Source organism: Podarcis liolepis, assembly GCF_965112155.1.
Source record: "Podarcis liolepis genome assembly, chromosome: 6".
Classification (NCBI taxonomy): Eukaryota; Metazoa; Chordata; class Lepidosauria; order Squamata; family Lacertidae; genus Podarcis; species Podarcis liolepis.
In genome coordinates this window covers 41,782,303-41,799,369 of record NC_139559.1, presented here as the reverse complement: position 1 = coordinate 41,799,369, position 17,067 = coordinate 41,782,303, and the positions used below count along the sequence as shown (strand labels likewise).

At 44.0% G+C, this 17,067-nt stretch overlaps 1 protein-coding gene across 22 annotated transcripts in view; it reads left to right on the top strand.

Moving 5' to 3' along the window:
* NFASC (neurofascin) overlaps window positions 1-17,067 on the top strand; it is a 176,394-nt gene that overhangs the window by 66,143 nt on the left and 93,184 nt on the right. For 14 of the 22 annotated variants that reach the window (XR_014527469.1, XR_014527470.1, XM_083508754.1 and 11 more), the window contains 2 exons: window positions 9,699-9,886; window positions 15,395-15,412. Coding sequence is in view for 20 of the 22 variants with exons in the window: in XM_083508754.1 (XP_083364880.1) it covers window positions 9,793-9,886; window positions 15,395-15,412 (112 nt within the window). In the remaining 2 variants the exon portion in view is untranslated. The remainder of the gene's footprint in view (window positions 1-9,698; window positions 9,887-15,394; window positions 15,413-17,067) is intronic. The other 8 variants (XM_083508758.1, XM_083508770.1, XM_083508761.1 and 5 more) reach the window with 1 other exon arrangement.

The following is a 17,067-nucleotide window of genomic DNA, read 5'->3' as shown; positions in this document are numbered from 1 at the left end:
TGTGTGTGTCTCCTGACTGCAAACCACCCACTCGCACAAGTATGGCAGCAAATTGCTTCTAGGAAAACGGTGAGTTGCCCGCTCATAAAAAGATGTCAGTGGAGCTGTCAGGCACTGAGATTTCTTACATTTGGAGAGATTGCATTTGGATCTTGTTTACTCTGTTAACATGTCTGCAAAAATATGAATGGCATTGCCTGTAGGTTGACAGCTTCTGTCTTTCATTTTTATCATACAGTAAATACCATTCATTTTGAAACTGACTTACCTTCTTAATGTAGTTCCTAATTCCCATGCAGTATATCAATTTCCATGGTCTATCTCCTTTGTTACTTAGCTTTTCACAAGACACCATCAGGTTGACTCTTGGGAACTGTTTGAGGCTGCAATCCACACACACCTTTACACTCTCTCTCTCTCTCTCTCTCTCTCTCTCTCTCTGTGTGTGTGTGTGTGTGTGTGTGTGTTCTGCCAGCCAGCATCATCAGAATGATACAAGTGTCACTCCATTGGTGCAGATTTCTCCCTTCTGCCCACTGAACATGAGTGCAGGTAGATGATCTGCCAGCACTATCCCTTTCAGCAGAGCCCAGCAGGAAGCCCTGAAACATGGTGTTCCAAAAGTGGGGCAGGGTTGAGCTGGCTTGAGAACCATTGCGTCCTAAGCCACTGTCACACCCTACCAACGTTGAACCCCATCTGGGCCTAGTTGCTATGCCAGCCTGGAGCTTGTGCAGCGATCAGGCCTAATCTATCTATCTGCCCTGAACCTTCCACTCCTGCCACCATGAATGGCCAAGCTGCAGATATAGCGGTGGCTTTACTGCTCCTCAGAACTGTGACAACAGGGGCTTTGGATGGGTCTTTGAGTATATTACTAGCACCTGGCACCATTTTCAAAGTAGCTTTGGAAATTGAGAAAGTCATTTAGAGTGGAAGACCAGGAGGAGGGCCATGTAACCTTTCACTACCAGCTGTGTTTTTACTCCCAATTGAAAAAGCCATGTGGGGTTTTTCTTTGGGAAAACAGCTGGTGGGGATAGGTTATGATTCCCTTTTTGCCACTTCTCTGCTCTAATTTTCTCCCTCCGAAAGCTGATTTGCTGGTCCCCATTGAATGCATTAGCGTTAATGTGCAATTAGTCCTTTGGTCCTATGTTGCTCTGTCAGTGAGCGCCAAACTTTATATTTTGCCAGGAATTGATCTCTCAACTTTTTTTTTTTTTAATGCAGTCAGAGCTAGGATTGTGGAGGGGTCACAAGGGGATTGCCGATTAGTTCAGAAAATTTACTGTTCTGCCAAATTTGTTTTGCAAATAATGACTCATTTCATACCTGTCCAACAGAATGAAGTACTGGATAACATGTATATCAGGTGTTAGAAGCTGAGAGTAATAGTCATGAAGTTTTTATTTTTGTTATATTTATATTTGGCGACAGCTGGGAAAACATCTTTAGAACATCCGTTGGGGAATCACAAGCTAAAAAAAATCACACCCCTCTTAATCTCTAATCTGACTGGTGAAATTGGGACAAACAGAGAGGATTTGCTGGTGGGTGAGTGCACGCGTGCAGTGTTGGATTCCCAGAATAAGATGCTGAATTTAGCATATCACTGATTGAAGGAACAGAGAGAGAGAGAGAGAGAGAGAGAGAGAGAGAGAGAGAGAGATGCCAGCTTCCATATGTAAATTACCCATGCATTTTAGTGATAGGCATTCTATGCAGGACATGGCTTAATCTGTAACAGAGCCTAACAGTACATTTTGCAAACGGAACCAAGAGTAGATCATGGCTGAAAAAAAGCTGTATGGAAATATATTCATAAGCCACACGCCATAGATAAGTGCTATGAGCCTTTGTCTTGCCATGTCTTCCTTGTATGAGTTCTATGAGTCTGAAAACTAGTAAGGTTGGCAAGTTTTGACTAGTGCTGTGGCAAATTTTCATCAATTTTGATTTTGGATTAGAAGTGTTGGAATTCATTTCATGCCCTGTCCCAACCACTTACCTGCACCTAGCTGGATTGGGAGACAGAGCATTAGCTCAGTTGCCTCTGTGCATTTAACCTTCTCCCCAATCCATAACTTTTCAAATAGTTTTTAGACATACTTTCCGCAAAGAAAAATTGTTTAATAGCAGAACACTCTTTGTAAGGGGGGGGGGAGAATTCACCCCCTTTTGTGGTGGTGGAGGTATTCTGTGCTGGTTTGGCATCAAATGAGATTTGCACTCATACACACAAAGTTTTGCTGGATTGTGGTCAAAATGTAAATTATTAAAGGAAAAGATGCAGTTGTCTGTTGTGATCTGCAGTCCTGCTTATATAGAGTACTGCCTCGGATTACCTAGCTCAGTAACCTAAGCTGTAATGGATGAGCTTGCTATGGGAGCTCATTGGCTTCCTTGAGCCTCTGGGTTCCGTTGTACAAATCCCCTGACACATGACAAGTTTTGTGGCAGATAAGGCCATCAGTGACTACAAGTCATAATGCTTATATAGTACCTCCAAGTGTCTTGAAAATGCTGGGACTGTCATGAAAAGCCATTATGGCTTCTCACTATGTCATGGGGAGCCCTGAATTCTGCAATTGGGAAAGGGAGTAGGGAGGGGCTGGAGCAGGGGCAGGAGGAGGAGGCAGCCTGGCCACTCACAGGGGTGCAGCAGGACCTGGAGGGAGGGGAAGGGTGCTGCTGTGCTTCTCAGCTCTCCCTGTCTGTACCACTCAACACATCTGACTATGGTGATGGTGGCGGCAGGAGCACACAGGGGCCCTTCGGCAGTCACAGCTGCTGACCATAGAGACTACATTACTGGCATGGAAGTGCTGCCTTGTAAACATCTGGTGTGGGTGCCTCTTCTGATACCCAAGGCAGGCTGATGGAAGCCTCCCAGTTTTACCATACATCATCTAAGACTCCTTCATATAACCAAGACATTTGCTGGTACACTATTGTTACATACCACCCTGTTCCCGTATTCCTTCGGCAATGTGTGTTTTCATGCAGAAAAGTGGTGGGAGGCACTAGCTGGGGAATCCCTCAAGGGAAAAATGCTCAGAGCCAGGGGATTGGTGGTGGGATGGCAATGCCTGGTCAGAGGGAGCAGACTGAGAGGAGGAGCTGTTAGACACCGAAGAGGCAACAGTGTTTAGTGAGCAGGAAGAGACTGGGGCAGAGAGCAGTCCAGACCCAGAGGCAGGAGAGGAGCGGGGCCAGGAGACAGGATGAGGCAGGCTGCTGAAGAATCCAGGGAGTCTCCCCCTCCTGCTGCAACCAGGTCTCTCCCCCCCCCCGTCTCCCAGAATACACAGAGAAATGAAGAGAGACAATACAACAGAGCCTTAGGCTGCTAAGGAAGGAAGTGGGGGAGGGCCTAAAATCTCTCACTGATGTGTTATGAGGGTGGATTCTTCCAGTTGTGAGATGGTCTTTAAACCAGGTGATCTAATGAGGCCTTAGAAACTTGAATTCTTTCCATAATGAACTTGCAGGCTTTAGTGGTTTACAAGCAGAATAAGAGGGATGCTTGGGAATGATTTAATGTGCTTATATATTTGGCTATATTTTATTGCTTGTTGATGTTGAAGTCCATATTCCTCTCTGGTTATGTTTGTAAGCAGCAAACAGTTGTTCATTTATTCTCCAGGAACTAGGCTTTTTCTTCACCTAGTCCAGCTATTGTCTTCAATTAAAATACAACAGGGTCATGAATCAGCAATCATGGATATCATCTTGCTTGTAAACTGCTGGTGCTACTTTTACTATCCCAGGAAAACTGTGTTATTCCCTTGCTAAATTCCTCTTCTTTGGTACATGGGAAGGACTGAGAATGTAGACGTCATTACCCAAATTCAATAAGGGCATTTCTTGGTCCCTTCCCTGCATATTATGGAGAGGTGGTGGGGAATAATTGTGAATTAACCAATGGGTCATACTGCAGAAGCAAATTCTCTGCAGTATGACCCATTCTCTGCCGCTGTAGAATATATTTTCCCCTGTTGTACAAGATAAGCTCTGATATATATAAAAGAGCATATCAAGTGGCAGTCTGTTAATTACTCATCACCATCTCCTTGGGCCAGTATGTATACATCGTCATCAAGGGTTTCCTCCAATTTAGTCCAAACTATTCAATATGTTCTTAAAACATCCTTGACAAAATTGCTGTTTAAATGAACTATTACCAGTGCAATAATGCCTTCATGTTCTTATATTTGCTATTTGCATTGATGAGCTGCAGCCAAAACTGCTGCTGCTTATTTATATTTCATGAAACTGGGGTTTCCTTGCCTTACCAATAGTTTCCTCTTGCACCATTGTCCATGTGCAACAACTGTAAACTCTGACAAGGACACAGAGTAGAAAAACAAGTCTGGGGATGCTTTCTCATACAGCTTTGTTTTTATTTTAGATATGAGCAAATGTGTCTGCATGTCTAAATGGAAGCCAGATATTTATAGCTCTATTCCAGATAAACTGTAAATCAGGGATGAGGCAAGCTCTGATGAGTTATTGTAGTAGTTTTGTGAAGCAGGTTTTTGGTGTTTTGAAACTGAGTGATTTATCCCCATTTGTATTGCCTTTAAATTCACATTACCAGAGCGACGGGTGTGCGTGTTAAGTCAAGACTTGTCAGAATGTTTCTCAGCCTGAAATTGTCATGGGATGTCTGTTTTGTAACCATCTTGGTTATTTCACTCAGTCATTGTGCTAGAGATTAGCAATCTAGCACTGGAAGGTAAGTTTAAAGCGTATGAAGTCTAGAATCCCCCGCATGTAAGCACTTGATACTTAATTTGATAACAACACAATGAATTATATTAGCTGGTGAAATGATTTATAATTTATAATGTTCACTAAGTATGATTGTATTTACTTCAAAAGTAGATCCATGATTGTGTATGTGTTACCTTGAATTTCCGAAATTCAATGAATGTGTGAATGTTGGCAATGCCCAATAGAAGACAGGACTGGTTGGCTAGAATCCTGAACAGGAGCACTGCACACTGAAATAGATTGTTGCATGTTGTTGTAAGTGCGGTAAATGTAAAGGGACCCCTGACCATTAGGTCCAGGTTCGGATGACTCTGGGGTTGCGGCGCTCATCTCGCTTTATTGGTTGAGGGAGCCGGCGTACAGCTTCCGGGTCATGTGGCCAGCATGACTAAGCCGCTTCTGGCAAACCAGAGCAGCGCACGGAAACGCCATTTACATTCCCGCTGGAGCGGTACCTATTTATCTACTTGTACTTTGATGTGCTTTCAAACTGCTAGGTTGGCAGGAGCAGGGACCAAGCAATGGGAGCTCACCCTGTCGCGGGGATTCGAACCACCGACCTTCTGATCGGCAAGCCCTAGACTCTGTGGTTTAACCCACAGCACCACCTGCACCCATTTCCTCCCTTTGCTGCCTGCCACTGAACCCACCAATTTACTATTGTTGCATCAGAGAGCCATTGTCAGTCAGTGAACAATGATGAGCTAAATAGACCAAAGCTCTAACTCAGTATAAGGCAGCTTCCTATATTCCTCATTTAGGGGATTAGATGAATGTGGTGTTCCAGAATATCTAATTGGTGCAGTGCACACACGTAGTGTGCTTCAGCTTGTTTTTTCTAGTTCTGTGATCATGCTTTGCAGGGGATCAGCAAACAGCTTTTCTGCTTTGAGTATAGGGATATAAAGAATACTTGAGTATAGGATAAAGGATGCCTGAGATTTCCCAGGGCACCTACTCAATTCCTGAGCAGATCTTATAGCAATAAGGAAGAACATGGCAAGCTGTCAGGCAGACATATCTTTAATGACCAAGGGAATATTTTCCAGTTCTTTATTATTGTTTTTTTTCTTCAGTCTCTTAAAGCACTATTGTTTGAGCAGAAGATACTGCATGCCTAAACCATGTGTTGGATCCTTCTTGAAATTTGGCTCTCAGGAGACAAGAAGAAAGCAGGTTTTAACATTTTTAAAAACCACCACCTGCAGCATTCTGAATCATGTAGCAGCTGCACCCCTGCAAGAATTTCTGAGCTTTATTTAATATCACTAGTTTCTTGCACATTTTTGTTCTGTCTAGAGTTCTGTCTGGTCCTGTTACATGGGATCAATTCCAATCTGTTACCTCCGAGGATGTGGACAGGCTGCTTGGACGAGTGAAACCAACCACTTGTCTCCTTGATCCTTGCCCATCCTGGCTTATAAAAGCTAGCCGGGAAGGACTGGGTGATGGGCTTTGTGGGGTGGTGAATGCTTCCCTCCGTGAGGGAGCCTTCCCAGACCCGCTGAAAGAGGCGGTCATTAAACCGCTTCTTAAAAAAACATCTTTAGACCCGGCCAATTTGGCCAACTATCGCCCAGTCTCAAATCTGCCATTCTTGGGCAAGGTGATTGAGCGGGTGGTTGCTGAACAACTCCAAGCATGCCTGGAGGAAACGGACCATTTGGATCCCTTCCAATCGGGATTCAGGCCTCACCATGGGACTGAAACTGCCTTGGTCGTGCTGGTTGATGCTCTCCGGCGGCCTAGGGACAAAGGTGAGAGCTGTTTCCTAGTTCTGCTGGATCTCTCAGCGGCCTTTGACACCATCAACCATAACATCCTTCTGGACCGTCTAGAGCAGTGTTTCCCAACCTTTTTTGGGCAAAGGCACACTTGTTTGATGAAAAAAATCTCGAGGCACACCACCATTACAGCCCCGTGACGTCAGCGCGCAGCGTCATGCCGGGAGGGACGCACGAAAGTGTAAGTTTCAATTTTTTTCCCTCCCCCTTGCCGGGGAACCTCCAAGCTTTGGGGGTGGGGGGGAGGAGGCAGCAAAGCGAGGGACTGAGGGACTCCTCCAACGACAAGGGTTGGGGAAGAAGAGAAAGGGCTATTCCGCTCCAGTCACGGGAGGGGAATATGTACTGGCCCAACTGGTGTGCGGTCTTCGGAAAGTGGGGTGCGGGAAGGAAGCCTAGGCTCGGGGTCCACCGACCTCGGCGGAGAAAGGCAACAACCGGAGCCAATGACGAGCCGGCGCGTGCGTGCAGCGGCTGGCCTCGAGCTCGGGAAGCTGCGCGCGGCGATGTTGACGCGGGGCGCGCGAGAGCTTGGGGCGGGGGGGGCGGGAGAGAGAGAGAAAGAGTTGGCAGCACCAGGCACTGTTACTTATTGCGCTGCGGACGCTGCCAGCAACTGCGGTGGTTGTGTGGCGGCCGCCGCCGCAGAACGTCCTCGTCAGTCAGCTGAGCTGCCTGGCGGCGTAGGGAGCCGAGGGGCGGGGCTTCCTTTCTGAAGGAGCTGAGGGTGGGGGTCCTCCGGCGCCTTCGGCGAAACGGCGCCGGCCCAGAGCGCTTCTAGGAGGCTGCCTTTGTGCGCGACGTAAAGCCCTCTTTCCCTCCCTCCAGCCCCGTGTCACATGTGGAAAAGGGGGCTGGATCCAGTGACGCAACTCGGAAAACTGTTAGGGAAGCCAGAGCAGGAAAGTGAGTGGGAGGCAGCGTCGCCGCTTTAACCCACGTTTCCTTTTTGAAAGAGAAACTTATGTTGCACTAGTGTCAACCTTTTTTGGACTCGCCCGCCTCCCTCCAGGCAACATCTCGCGGCACACCAGGCAACATCTCGCGGCACACTAGTGTGCCGCGGAACACCGGTTGGGAAACACTGGTCTAGAGGGGCTGGGAGCTGGGGGCACTGTTATACAGTGGTTCCGCTCCTTCCTCCTGGGCCGTGTCCAGAAAGTGGTGGTGGGGGATGAGTGTTCAGACCCCTGGGCTCTCACTTGTGGGGTGCCTCAGGGTTCTGTCCTCTCCCCCATGCTTTTTAATATCTATATGAAGCCGCTGGAAGAGATCATCAGGGGGTTGGGACTGGGTGTTCATCAATATGCAGATGACACCCAGCTCTACCTCTCCTTTAAATCAGAAACAGTGAAGGCGGTGAAGGTCCTGTGTGAGTGCCTGGAGGCGGTTGGAGGATGGATGGCGGCTAACAGATTGAGGTTGAATCCTGACAGGACAGAAGTACTGTTTTTGGGGGACAGGGAGCGGGTTGGTGTGGGGGATTCCCTGGTCTTGAATGGGGTAACTGTGCCCCTGAAGGACCAGGTGCGTAGCCTGGGAGTCATTTTGGACTCACAGCTGTCCATGGAGGCGCAGGTTAACTCTGTGTCCAGGGCAGCTGTCTACCAGCTCCACCTGGTACGCAGGCTAAGAACCTACCTGCCCGCGAACTGTCTCGCCAGAGTGGTGCATGCTCTAGTTATCTCACGCTTGGACTACTGCAATGCGCTCTACGTGGGGCTACCTTTGAAGGTGACCCGGAAACTGCAATTAATCCAGAATGCGGCAGCTAGACTGGTGACTGGGAGTGGCCGCCGGGACCACATAACACTGGTTCTGAGAGATCTGCATTGGCTCCCAGTACGTTTCCGAGCACGATTCAAAGTGTTGGTGCTGACCTTTAAAGCCCTAAATGGCCTCGGTCCTGTATACCTGAAGGAGCGTCTCCACCCCCATCGTTCAGCCTGGACACTGAGATCCAGCGCCGAGGGCCTTCTGGCGGTTCCCTCATTGCGAGAAGTGAGGCTACAGGGAACCAGACAGAGGGCCTTCTCGGTAGTGGCGCCCGCCCTGTGGAACGCCCTCCCATCAGATGTCAAAGAGATAAATAATTACCTGACATTCAGAAGACATCTTAAGGCAGCCCTGTTCAGGGAAGCTTTTAATATGTAACGCTGTACTGTTTTTAACACTGATTGGGAGCCGCCCAGAGTGGCTGGGGAAACTCAGCCAGATGGGCGGGGTATAAATAAATTATTATTATTATTATTATTATTATTATTATTATTATTATGCTTTTCACTGTGTGTGTAAGACTGTGGGGTGGGAGTGGGTGTATGTGTGGGTGTGTATATGTATATGTGTATGTATGGGTGGGGGTGGGGGTGTGTCTACAAAGTCAGCCCTCTTTATCACTCCCTCTAATAGCAATGCAATCACCACTGGGGTTTGTTGACAGGACTAGAACTGAAACAGGAACAAAAGAAAGATAGCAACATGTTTGGGGGGAAAGATTTGTAGAAGTACAAAAAGTATATTTATGTTGGTTTTTTAAAGGGCTGAGCATTCTCAGAAGCCACAGAATGTTGAGTGTTAGTTGCAAAGAAGAAAGAGAAAAATATGTGTGCCTGAACGCAAGTCAAGTAACTTAACAAACCTCACTAGAGCTATTCTTGAGTAACAAATCTTAAGAATCTGGGGCATAAACTACATTTACAATTCTGAATTTTAACATTTGATTTATTTATTTTTTCCTCTACAGCCTTTCTCAACCTGTGGGTCCCAATGTGTTGTTGAACTACAACTCCCATCACCCCTAGCTAGCAAGGCCAGAGTTCAGGAGTGATGGGAGTTGTAGTCTAACAACATCTGGGGACCCACAAGTTGAGAACCGCTGCCTAAAATAAGGTGTCATGTAGAGCTAGTGTGTGTATTTACCCAGTCTATTAGAACTGAGTAGAAAAGGTCAGGGGGAACGTGGCTTAATCCTTTGTGTGACCCTCTTCTTAGTTACCAGGGTACAAAAGGCTAAATGAAATGTGGAATTTGCTTGCCTTTTGCAGTCTTCCTCCAAATATTTTTTTAAGAAAGATGAATACAGTATGCATGAATCTTAGTTGCATGTCATTAAATCATTTTCTTTTCTTTTTACAGTAAATCATATTATCCTGCTGCACTACGGTAGTAAGACACCACTTTGCCTTGTTGGAGGAAACTGGGGACGTAGGATCTTAGCCAAATATTCAAAATGGTAATGCAAAGATATCTCCTAACCTATACGGGAGTGGTGCTCGCTTTATACTTTCATCACCTCATCAGAGCCATTGAAGTCCCTCGGGATCGTAAGTCCACTGATTGTTTATTCATTTATTTATTTACTTTCTCAGTTCCATCTCTGGGACAGCTGTCCCCAACCTGAGGTCTTCAAATGTTGCTGGGCTACAAGTCCCATCATCCCTGACTATTGGGCACGCCATAATGTAGTCCCAATAAAAGGCTGAGGAAAGCTGCCCTGGGGAGTTATTCACTTCAATGGTTAGAGAAAAGACTGGATGTTTGCCCTGACTTTTTTTGTTCGATTTCTGAAGATAGTTAAGCTTTCATGACAAATGTCATTGGAAGCACATAATTGGGTAAAAAAACAGAATCTGTAACTTGAACTAGACTATATTTATATTCAACAGCTTGGGGGTAAGGAGGTGACACAAAAGATATAAAGGCAAATTCACAGAATGTAAAGTGAACCCAGAACACATGACATATTCAAAGAACATTTTAGATGTCCATATTGCCTGATGGTTTCATTCCATGGCCCAATCTGTTTTCTGTGTGTTGGGAGGATGGTTTAATTTTCATTTCAGCTCATTATGTGTTTATGATTGTCCAGCCAGAAAGGCAACTAATGGTGCCTGGCCATAATGTTCGGTTGTAGTCTTCTTGGTCATGTAAATAGATCATCTCTCCTTTTGTACTAGCATGGCTGTTACTGCTGGTTTTTAAATGGTTATTAGTGGAATGGCTACCAAACTATTCCAGTGAAGAGAAAAAAACACCCAAGCTCGTTTCACAATACGAATGGAAAAGCCATTTTCAGACCAATGTACTGAATATACTTTTTATTATTTGACCTAGAAAAGTAGATCTCAGGAGCTTTGAAGCTCTTGTCTGGGATTGCTTTATGTTCTCATCTTGACTCCTACTAGGAACATAGACAGCTGCCTTATATGGAATCAAATCATTGGTCCATCTATCCCAGTATTGGGTGCAGTAACTCACAGCGGTTTATCTAATGTTTCAGCCCTCCCTGGAGATGTCTAGGACTCAACCTGGGACTATCTGCATGTTTTACTACTGACCTATGGTTCAAGGGGATGATTCAAAAAGAACACCTGGCCCTTACCATGTGATAACTAGCATCCTGTTGTAGCTGAACCTGTTAACTGTGGTTTACTTTCTGAGTTCAAATCACACTGAATTAATCCTACTTTCATATGGTGGTTTGTAGAGACTCGTGAATTCCTGGCATACAAATAGGCTCCTAACTCACCTTCATCTCATCTCAGAAACAGGAAAGCTGGTGTGGTCAGTACCCTTTACCTGAGATTTGGACTAAGGGATCTGAATTTCCCCTAATTTATATACAGTATATGCTTGCTTGCCTATATGTATGCTTTACCAGTTTACATGATGGTATAAGGACCTCATTCATATGACCTTGTATACATTTCCTGTATACATTGTATACAGACATTTACACCTGCCCAGCATCCTTATTGTGAAATTTCAACAATCATTAAAACTCTGGTGATTCATCTCTCTTCAAATCTTTTATTATTATTGTTGTTGTTGTTGTTTGTACCTGAAACATTGAAATGTTTAAGTTTTTTAACTGAAACATTTTTAATGTTTAAAGTACAAATAAAAAGAAAAAAGATTTGAAGAGGTATGAAGCACCAGAGTTTTTGTGAATATTGAGTGAAAATGTATAGTTAAACATTTTGAAAGAACATATATTTGCCTTTAGGTTTCTGAGTCTAAGCAATACTATTTGCATTCTTGAGGATTGGGTGCATTTAATGATTGTTCATTTCAGTATCTTATTTCTTCTGTTTACTATGCATGGATAACACAAAGCTCAGCAAAATTTCAACAAGCCTGCTGCATCGTATAACTTTAGGCCACCCCCCTAGCAGTCTGATAGAAGTTTTGTTTTGCTATTGTTTTAAACTGGTTGGAAGCATCTGTTGTACATCCCTATTCTTCACAGGAAATGTAAAAGAAGAGTTCTAAGCATGGGCACCACCCCTGGCATTAGTTAGCAGTGGGTGTCATGGCCATGCTTAAGATAATTGAATTAGCAAAAACTGCTTTAGCAGGAAGCTGGTTTAAAGAAACGGAGTTCTCTCCATACCTCTCTTCTCCCCAACCTTATACTGTATACAACTTTCAAGTCTCACATCGGATGTGTCTGATCTATAGAAAGGACTTTATGAAAATTGAGACAACGTATTATTTTGGTAACCAATGAAAATATTTAATAAAATTTTAATAATAATAATAATAATAATAATAATAATAATAATAATAATAGGCAAAGCTCTGTTGCATTAGCAGAGAAAGTATCTCAGCTCAAACAGAGCTAAGCAAACACCCCAAAGGAGAATTTTTAATGGAACTTTCATACCAATATCGTTTCAGAGTCAATCACACAATTGTAGTCACTGGGACCTGGTACTGAATGAAGACACTACAATCTTAGTTATGCACGCTTCCCTATGAGAGAACACAGTGGAACTTTCTTCCCAGCAAACTTGCATCAGATTGCACCGCTAGTCCCTTGTTGGTTTAATATAATGCAGATTTTGTTAAAAGGTCTCTTTGTCATTGTCTAACTCAGAGGTGGGGAACCCATGACCCTCCAAATGTAATTGAACTCTTAACTCCCATTAGCCTCTGACAGCATGGCTAATTGTCAGGGATGGTGGGCATTGTAGTCCAACGACATAGGGAAGGGCAAAGGTTAAGGCTCCCCAGGCCTAACTGACACTGAGTTTCATGATGAGGGCGCTAATAATTTTATTTGGGGCACAAGCTTTGATTGCTTCTGGTTACACTTAATCAAAAAGCTCACTACTTGTTCTGATAGGCGAGTCTCGGAAAAGGAACACAGGGGCAGTCGAATCAAATACAAGTACTTTCTAAAAAGAGAGAGAGATTGAGAACTTCTTACTGGTAACAGGTTCCCCCCTCCTTTGAATGGAAGAAGTGTAATACGACCTTAGAAAAGAAAAAAAAGGCACACTCAGTACTTGTTCTAAAGCTTGCTTGCTTTTAAACAAACTTTTGCATTTCTAAAGCACCTTCCGTCTATTATCACTTAATTCCAATAATAGTCCACTTGGGGCAAAAGATGTATAAGATTAGCTCTTTGTTATGTAACTGCAGCACAGTTTAATGTGCTGTTTATGTCAGTTTTACGGCTTTCCATTTGCTGTGTTGCGGCTGTTGCATGATAAATATGTGTCACACATACAAGGAGCAATGTTCAGATGCCATCCTCCTGTGCCTCTTATGTAACACGCACATGCCGTCGCTTGGCCTGTGTTGAAAATGTATACGAAGTGGTGTCCCTAGTCTACCCCTTTCCCTAAAGAAAGCTAAGTGATCAACTGGAACATTTTCAGTTCAAAGGCTGCAGTCTTAAGTATGTTTACTAGAGAGCTCATTGGGACATCCTTCTGCGTAATCATGCTTAGACTTTCACTTCATTTCAACTTGTGCTTTTTGGACAGCTGAGCAATCCTACTAGGCAGCAGATATTGGGGTGGATGCAGTGCATGTCCTTTTGGTAAGATGGTTTGACAAATGTTTTGAAGTATTGCCTACTTCAAAGCAGTGTTGCTCAACGCGGGACCTTGTAACAGGATGATACAGAAAAGTGGGGTGTCCCAAATCAAAGGAAAACATTAAGGGATCTGGAATACATCTGCCTCACCCAGCTGGGCCCATTTCAAAGGTTTTCTTTCCCTTTTGCATGCATCAGGCTCTAGAGTCCCCTTTTCCTTCTTTAAGCTGCTGGGGAATTGAATTTTTAATCTTCCTTTTATTGAACACAGCAAAGTGCTCTGTCTCCCTTAGCCCTCTGGTGCCTGCCCATTGTTTGTGGCAGAGGCTCAGCTAATTAATTCATCACTCCTATTTGTGAACTTGAAAGGTTTCAGGTTTTACTAAATCAAGCAGGTGGTGCATAAATAGCTACAGCTGCTCTGGGTTTATGATAAGTTTGCAAATTGATGACTCTCCACACAAATGAGCTCTCTTTTCCCTTTGAACCCAGACCCTCAAGCCCTCCCTCTTTCGTAGAGATTAGTGGTTTCTACAGGTGCAGGGGTGAGTTAGAGCAAATGTCCACCAGTGAAGCCAGGGTATCAGATTTGAATTCTGAGTTGTTTAGCCAGCAAACTTCCCCTTGATGATGTTGGAGAGGCAGCTGAAAATATATTGAATCAAACTTGAGCATTATCTGCATTCAGACAAAGGGATTCTTAAGAGGAAGCTGATGATAAATATAGATGTCTGCCCGAGAAAGCCTTGCTTCACCATCTTTAGAATTTTGGAGCTGTTGGCAAATATGTGTGGAGGGAGAACCCAACAGATATACTTACAGAAACTGGAGACTCCTAGGGAAACTTAGTAGCGATAGAATTAGAGAATTACCAATCTCATGGATGGGTAATTGATTAAAAAAAGAAGAGGACAAGAAGAGAAATAACTACGAAATTTCCGCTAATGTTCGGACATCTTAGGGTGGGGCCAGTAACATCGTTGTAGGTACAGAAGGTGCGATCCACTTCACATCTTTACCATACTCATGTAGGTAAGAAGTAGAAACCATTCAAAAGATAAACCAAGGGGTTCTTTGGCCATTGGTTTCAGTGGGAGAGAGGGAGCAGACACTCTTTATTTTTAGTGGGACTATAGCAGGGAAAGAATGGGTTGGTTCCATGCCCCCAGTCCTAATCCCCCCCACTTCATGGTTGCTGTTTAGAGTTTTTAAATGATTTGTGGAAGTCTAAATGGCATGGTTAACCTCACAAGTAGGCTAGCTCCAAATTTCTAATGCTGTCTGGTCTGGTTCGCACGGACCAAAGTGATTCCTCATGAAGTCTCCCTATCTGTATGAAATATGTGTCATTAGTTTCTCCATATACAACTTCCCACTTTAATTGTTGTGTCAAAAAAATGTTACAGTGAATGTGGAAATAGCTACTGACAAGCAGGTCATACTTTAAATTCTCCAAGGGACCAGAGACATACATGTAACTGAGGATGGTGTTGGCCACATCGTATGGAAAGAATTTTTGAACCTGTGGGCTAACCCTCAGCCTGGTCTTTCACATGCTTAAGCCACTCTCAATAAACTGGAAGTAGATCTTGTTTGATACTTTTGTGCGTCCTTTAAAACAAGAAGAGAAACCTGTGGCCCTCTAGCTCATCTCCCATCAGCTACAGCTAGTACAATGAATGGTCTGAGATGATGAGACTAGTGGTCCAAAACCATCTGGAGTGGCACGAAACTACCTCTTAAAAGTCTTGAATTGCCTTTGTGGTCTTGAGGCATTAACTGTAACCTATGAATTTCTCTTTACACTTTTGTTGATGTTTTATGTAACTTTTTACAGGAGCTCGGAGTACTAGACATAAGCTAATCATTGCCATCCTTAAAACGCTAAGTTTTCAATTTAACTTTTTAAGATAGCTATATATACATACTAGATCTAAAATGTGTTAGACTAACCCTTCCTCTCTCTCTCTTTTTTAAAAATACGCTTACACCTTGGAACTAACAGCAAGTATTCAAGATACATGTAAGTCTTACTTACTGACTTGTTTTTTCTCCAAAGCAGCTGTCTCCCGTTCTTGGGGGGGGGGGGGGAGAACACAGAGCCACTGTACATAGTAACCATGTACATAGTAGACAGCCGAGAAGCCCAAAGTGAAACGGGGCCATAGGATGGGCATTACTTGCATGGTTAATAGCACTAAACACTGGAGTCTGACTTTTTGAAGCTTGATATTCAGCACTTGGATGGTAACATAGAAAAGCTGTATCATATTCTAACCCAGGCTTCCTCAAACTCAGCCCTCCAAATGTTTTGAGACTACAATTCCCATCATCCCTGACCACTGCTCCTGCTAGCTAGGGATCATGGGAGTTGTAGGCCAAAAAAACATCTGGAGGGCTGAGTTTGAGGAAGCCTGTTCTAAGCAAACTAAGGAAACTTTGTTATTTTAGTATATGGTACCTGCTACGTTAACATCAAATACAGGTAAGATACAAAACCGTTTGAATGAAGCTTTTATATTGACTTAACTATATAGACAGTCCTCTTCCCCAACACCCCCAATTCTTATGAGTGGTTTGGGTTTCCTTTTGAACTCAGTGTGAGGTAGAGGAGTGTGTGTGAGGGAGGAAAGCTTATTAAAGCCATTGGCAGTCTGAAAATATATTATATAATGGTCACTGGAGAGAGAAAACCTCAGGAGAAATGGAATACTGTGGCTTGTTCCAACGCAGCAGGCTAGACTTAACACCAAGCCAAGCCAATAACATAATTACTCCTACTTGTGGGGGGGGGGAATCACTGAGCTGCATTCCCATGTTCCCCCTCCAATACACCACAACTGGTAAGAGCAGCAGTGCTCCATTGCAGCTTACCTATCCCAGTTCTCTGCTGTCATATGCATACATATGGAGATGGTGCATCATAGTAGCTTTGGTGACAGCTTTTCCAGGTGTGATTTCAGGAGCCAAACCTTCTTATTGAGCTCTACCCTACTAAGTGGATGAACTTACTTTGTGGCGTCTTACATATATTTGCAGATGGCATGTGGATTCAGATGTGGGTGTATGGTACTCTCTTGGGATGACCTCCTTGACTCCATCTGCATGTTCTTGTTTTTCTGTGGTTGTTTCTTTCCTGTCCTGATTCTTCTCTTCCCATACTTGAATTATCAGATGATAATTATGTGAAGATCAAGCAATTTGGGAGCACCACATTGTGGGGCATTGGCATATAGAGTTTGTAGGTCCTGGTATGGCTTTGTCTGGTAACATATCCTAGTCATAATGGCAAGTCTGTTATGCAGTACTTTGTTATCAGTGTGCCTGTTCACTGATATTAGATACTGGAAAAAATTATTTGCTGATTTCTGCAGCCTCTGTTGTTGCACTTGATCTTGCAAAGACTTGTCTGCGTTCAGAAAGGAAATTGTTGCTGCGATTCAGCAGGTTGCAGGAGAAGGGGCAGATCAACAGTAAATGCAGACCAACATTGGTACATCTGACTGTAACCACTAGTCATCTCATACTTTTCTAGAACTCATTTTCTGCAGCTGATTGCTAGTCTTCTGTCCCAGTTTACACCTGAAAGTTATCCAGCCAAGTAGCCTTGGATGGATTTTGCAGGAAGAAGTGTGTACCTTTAAATGTGGGCAGAAAAGAGGAATAGTCTCTTTAAGT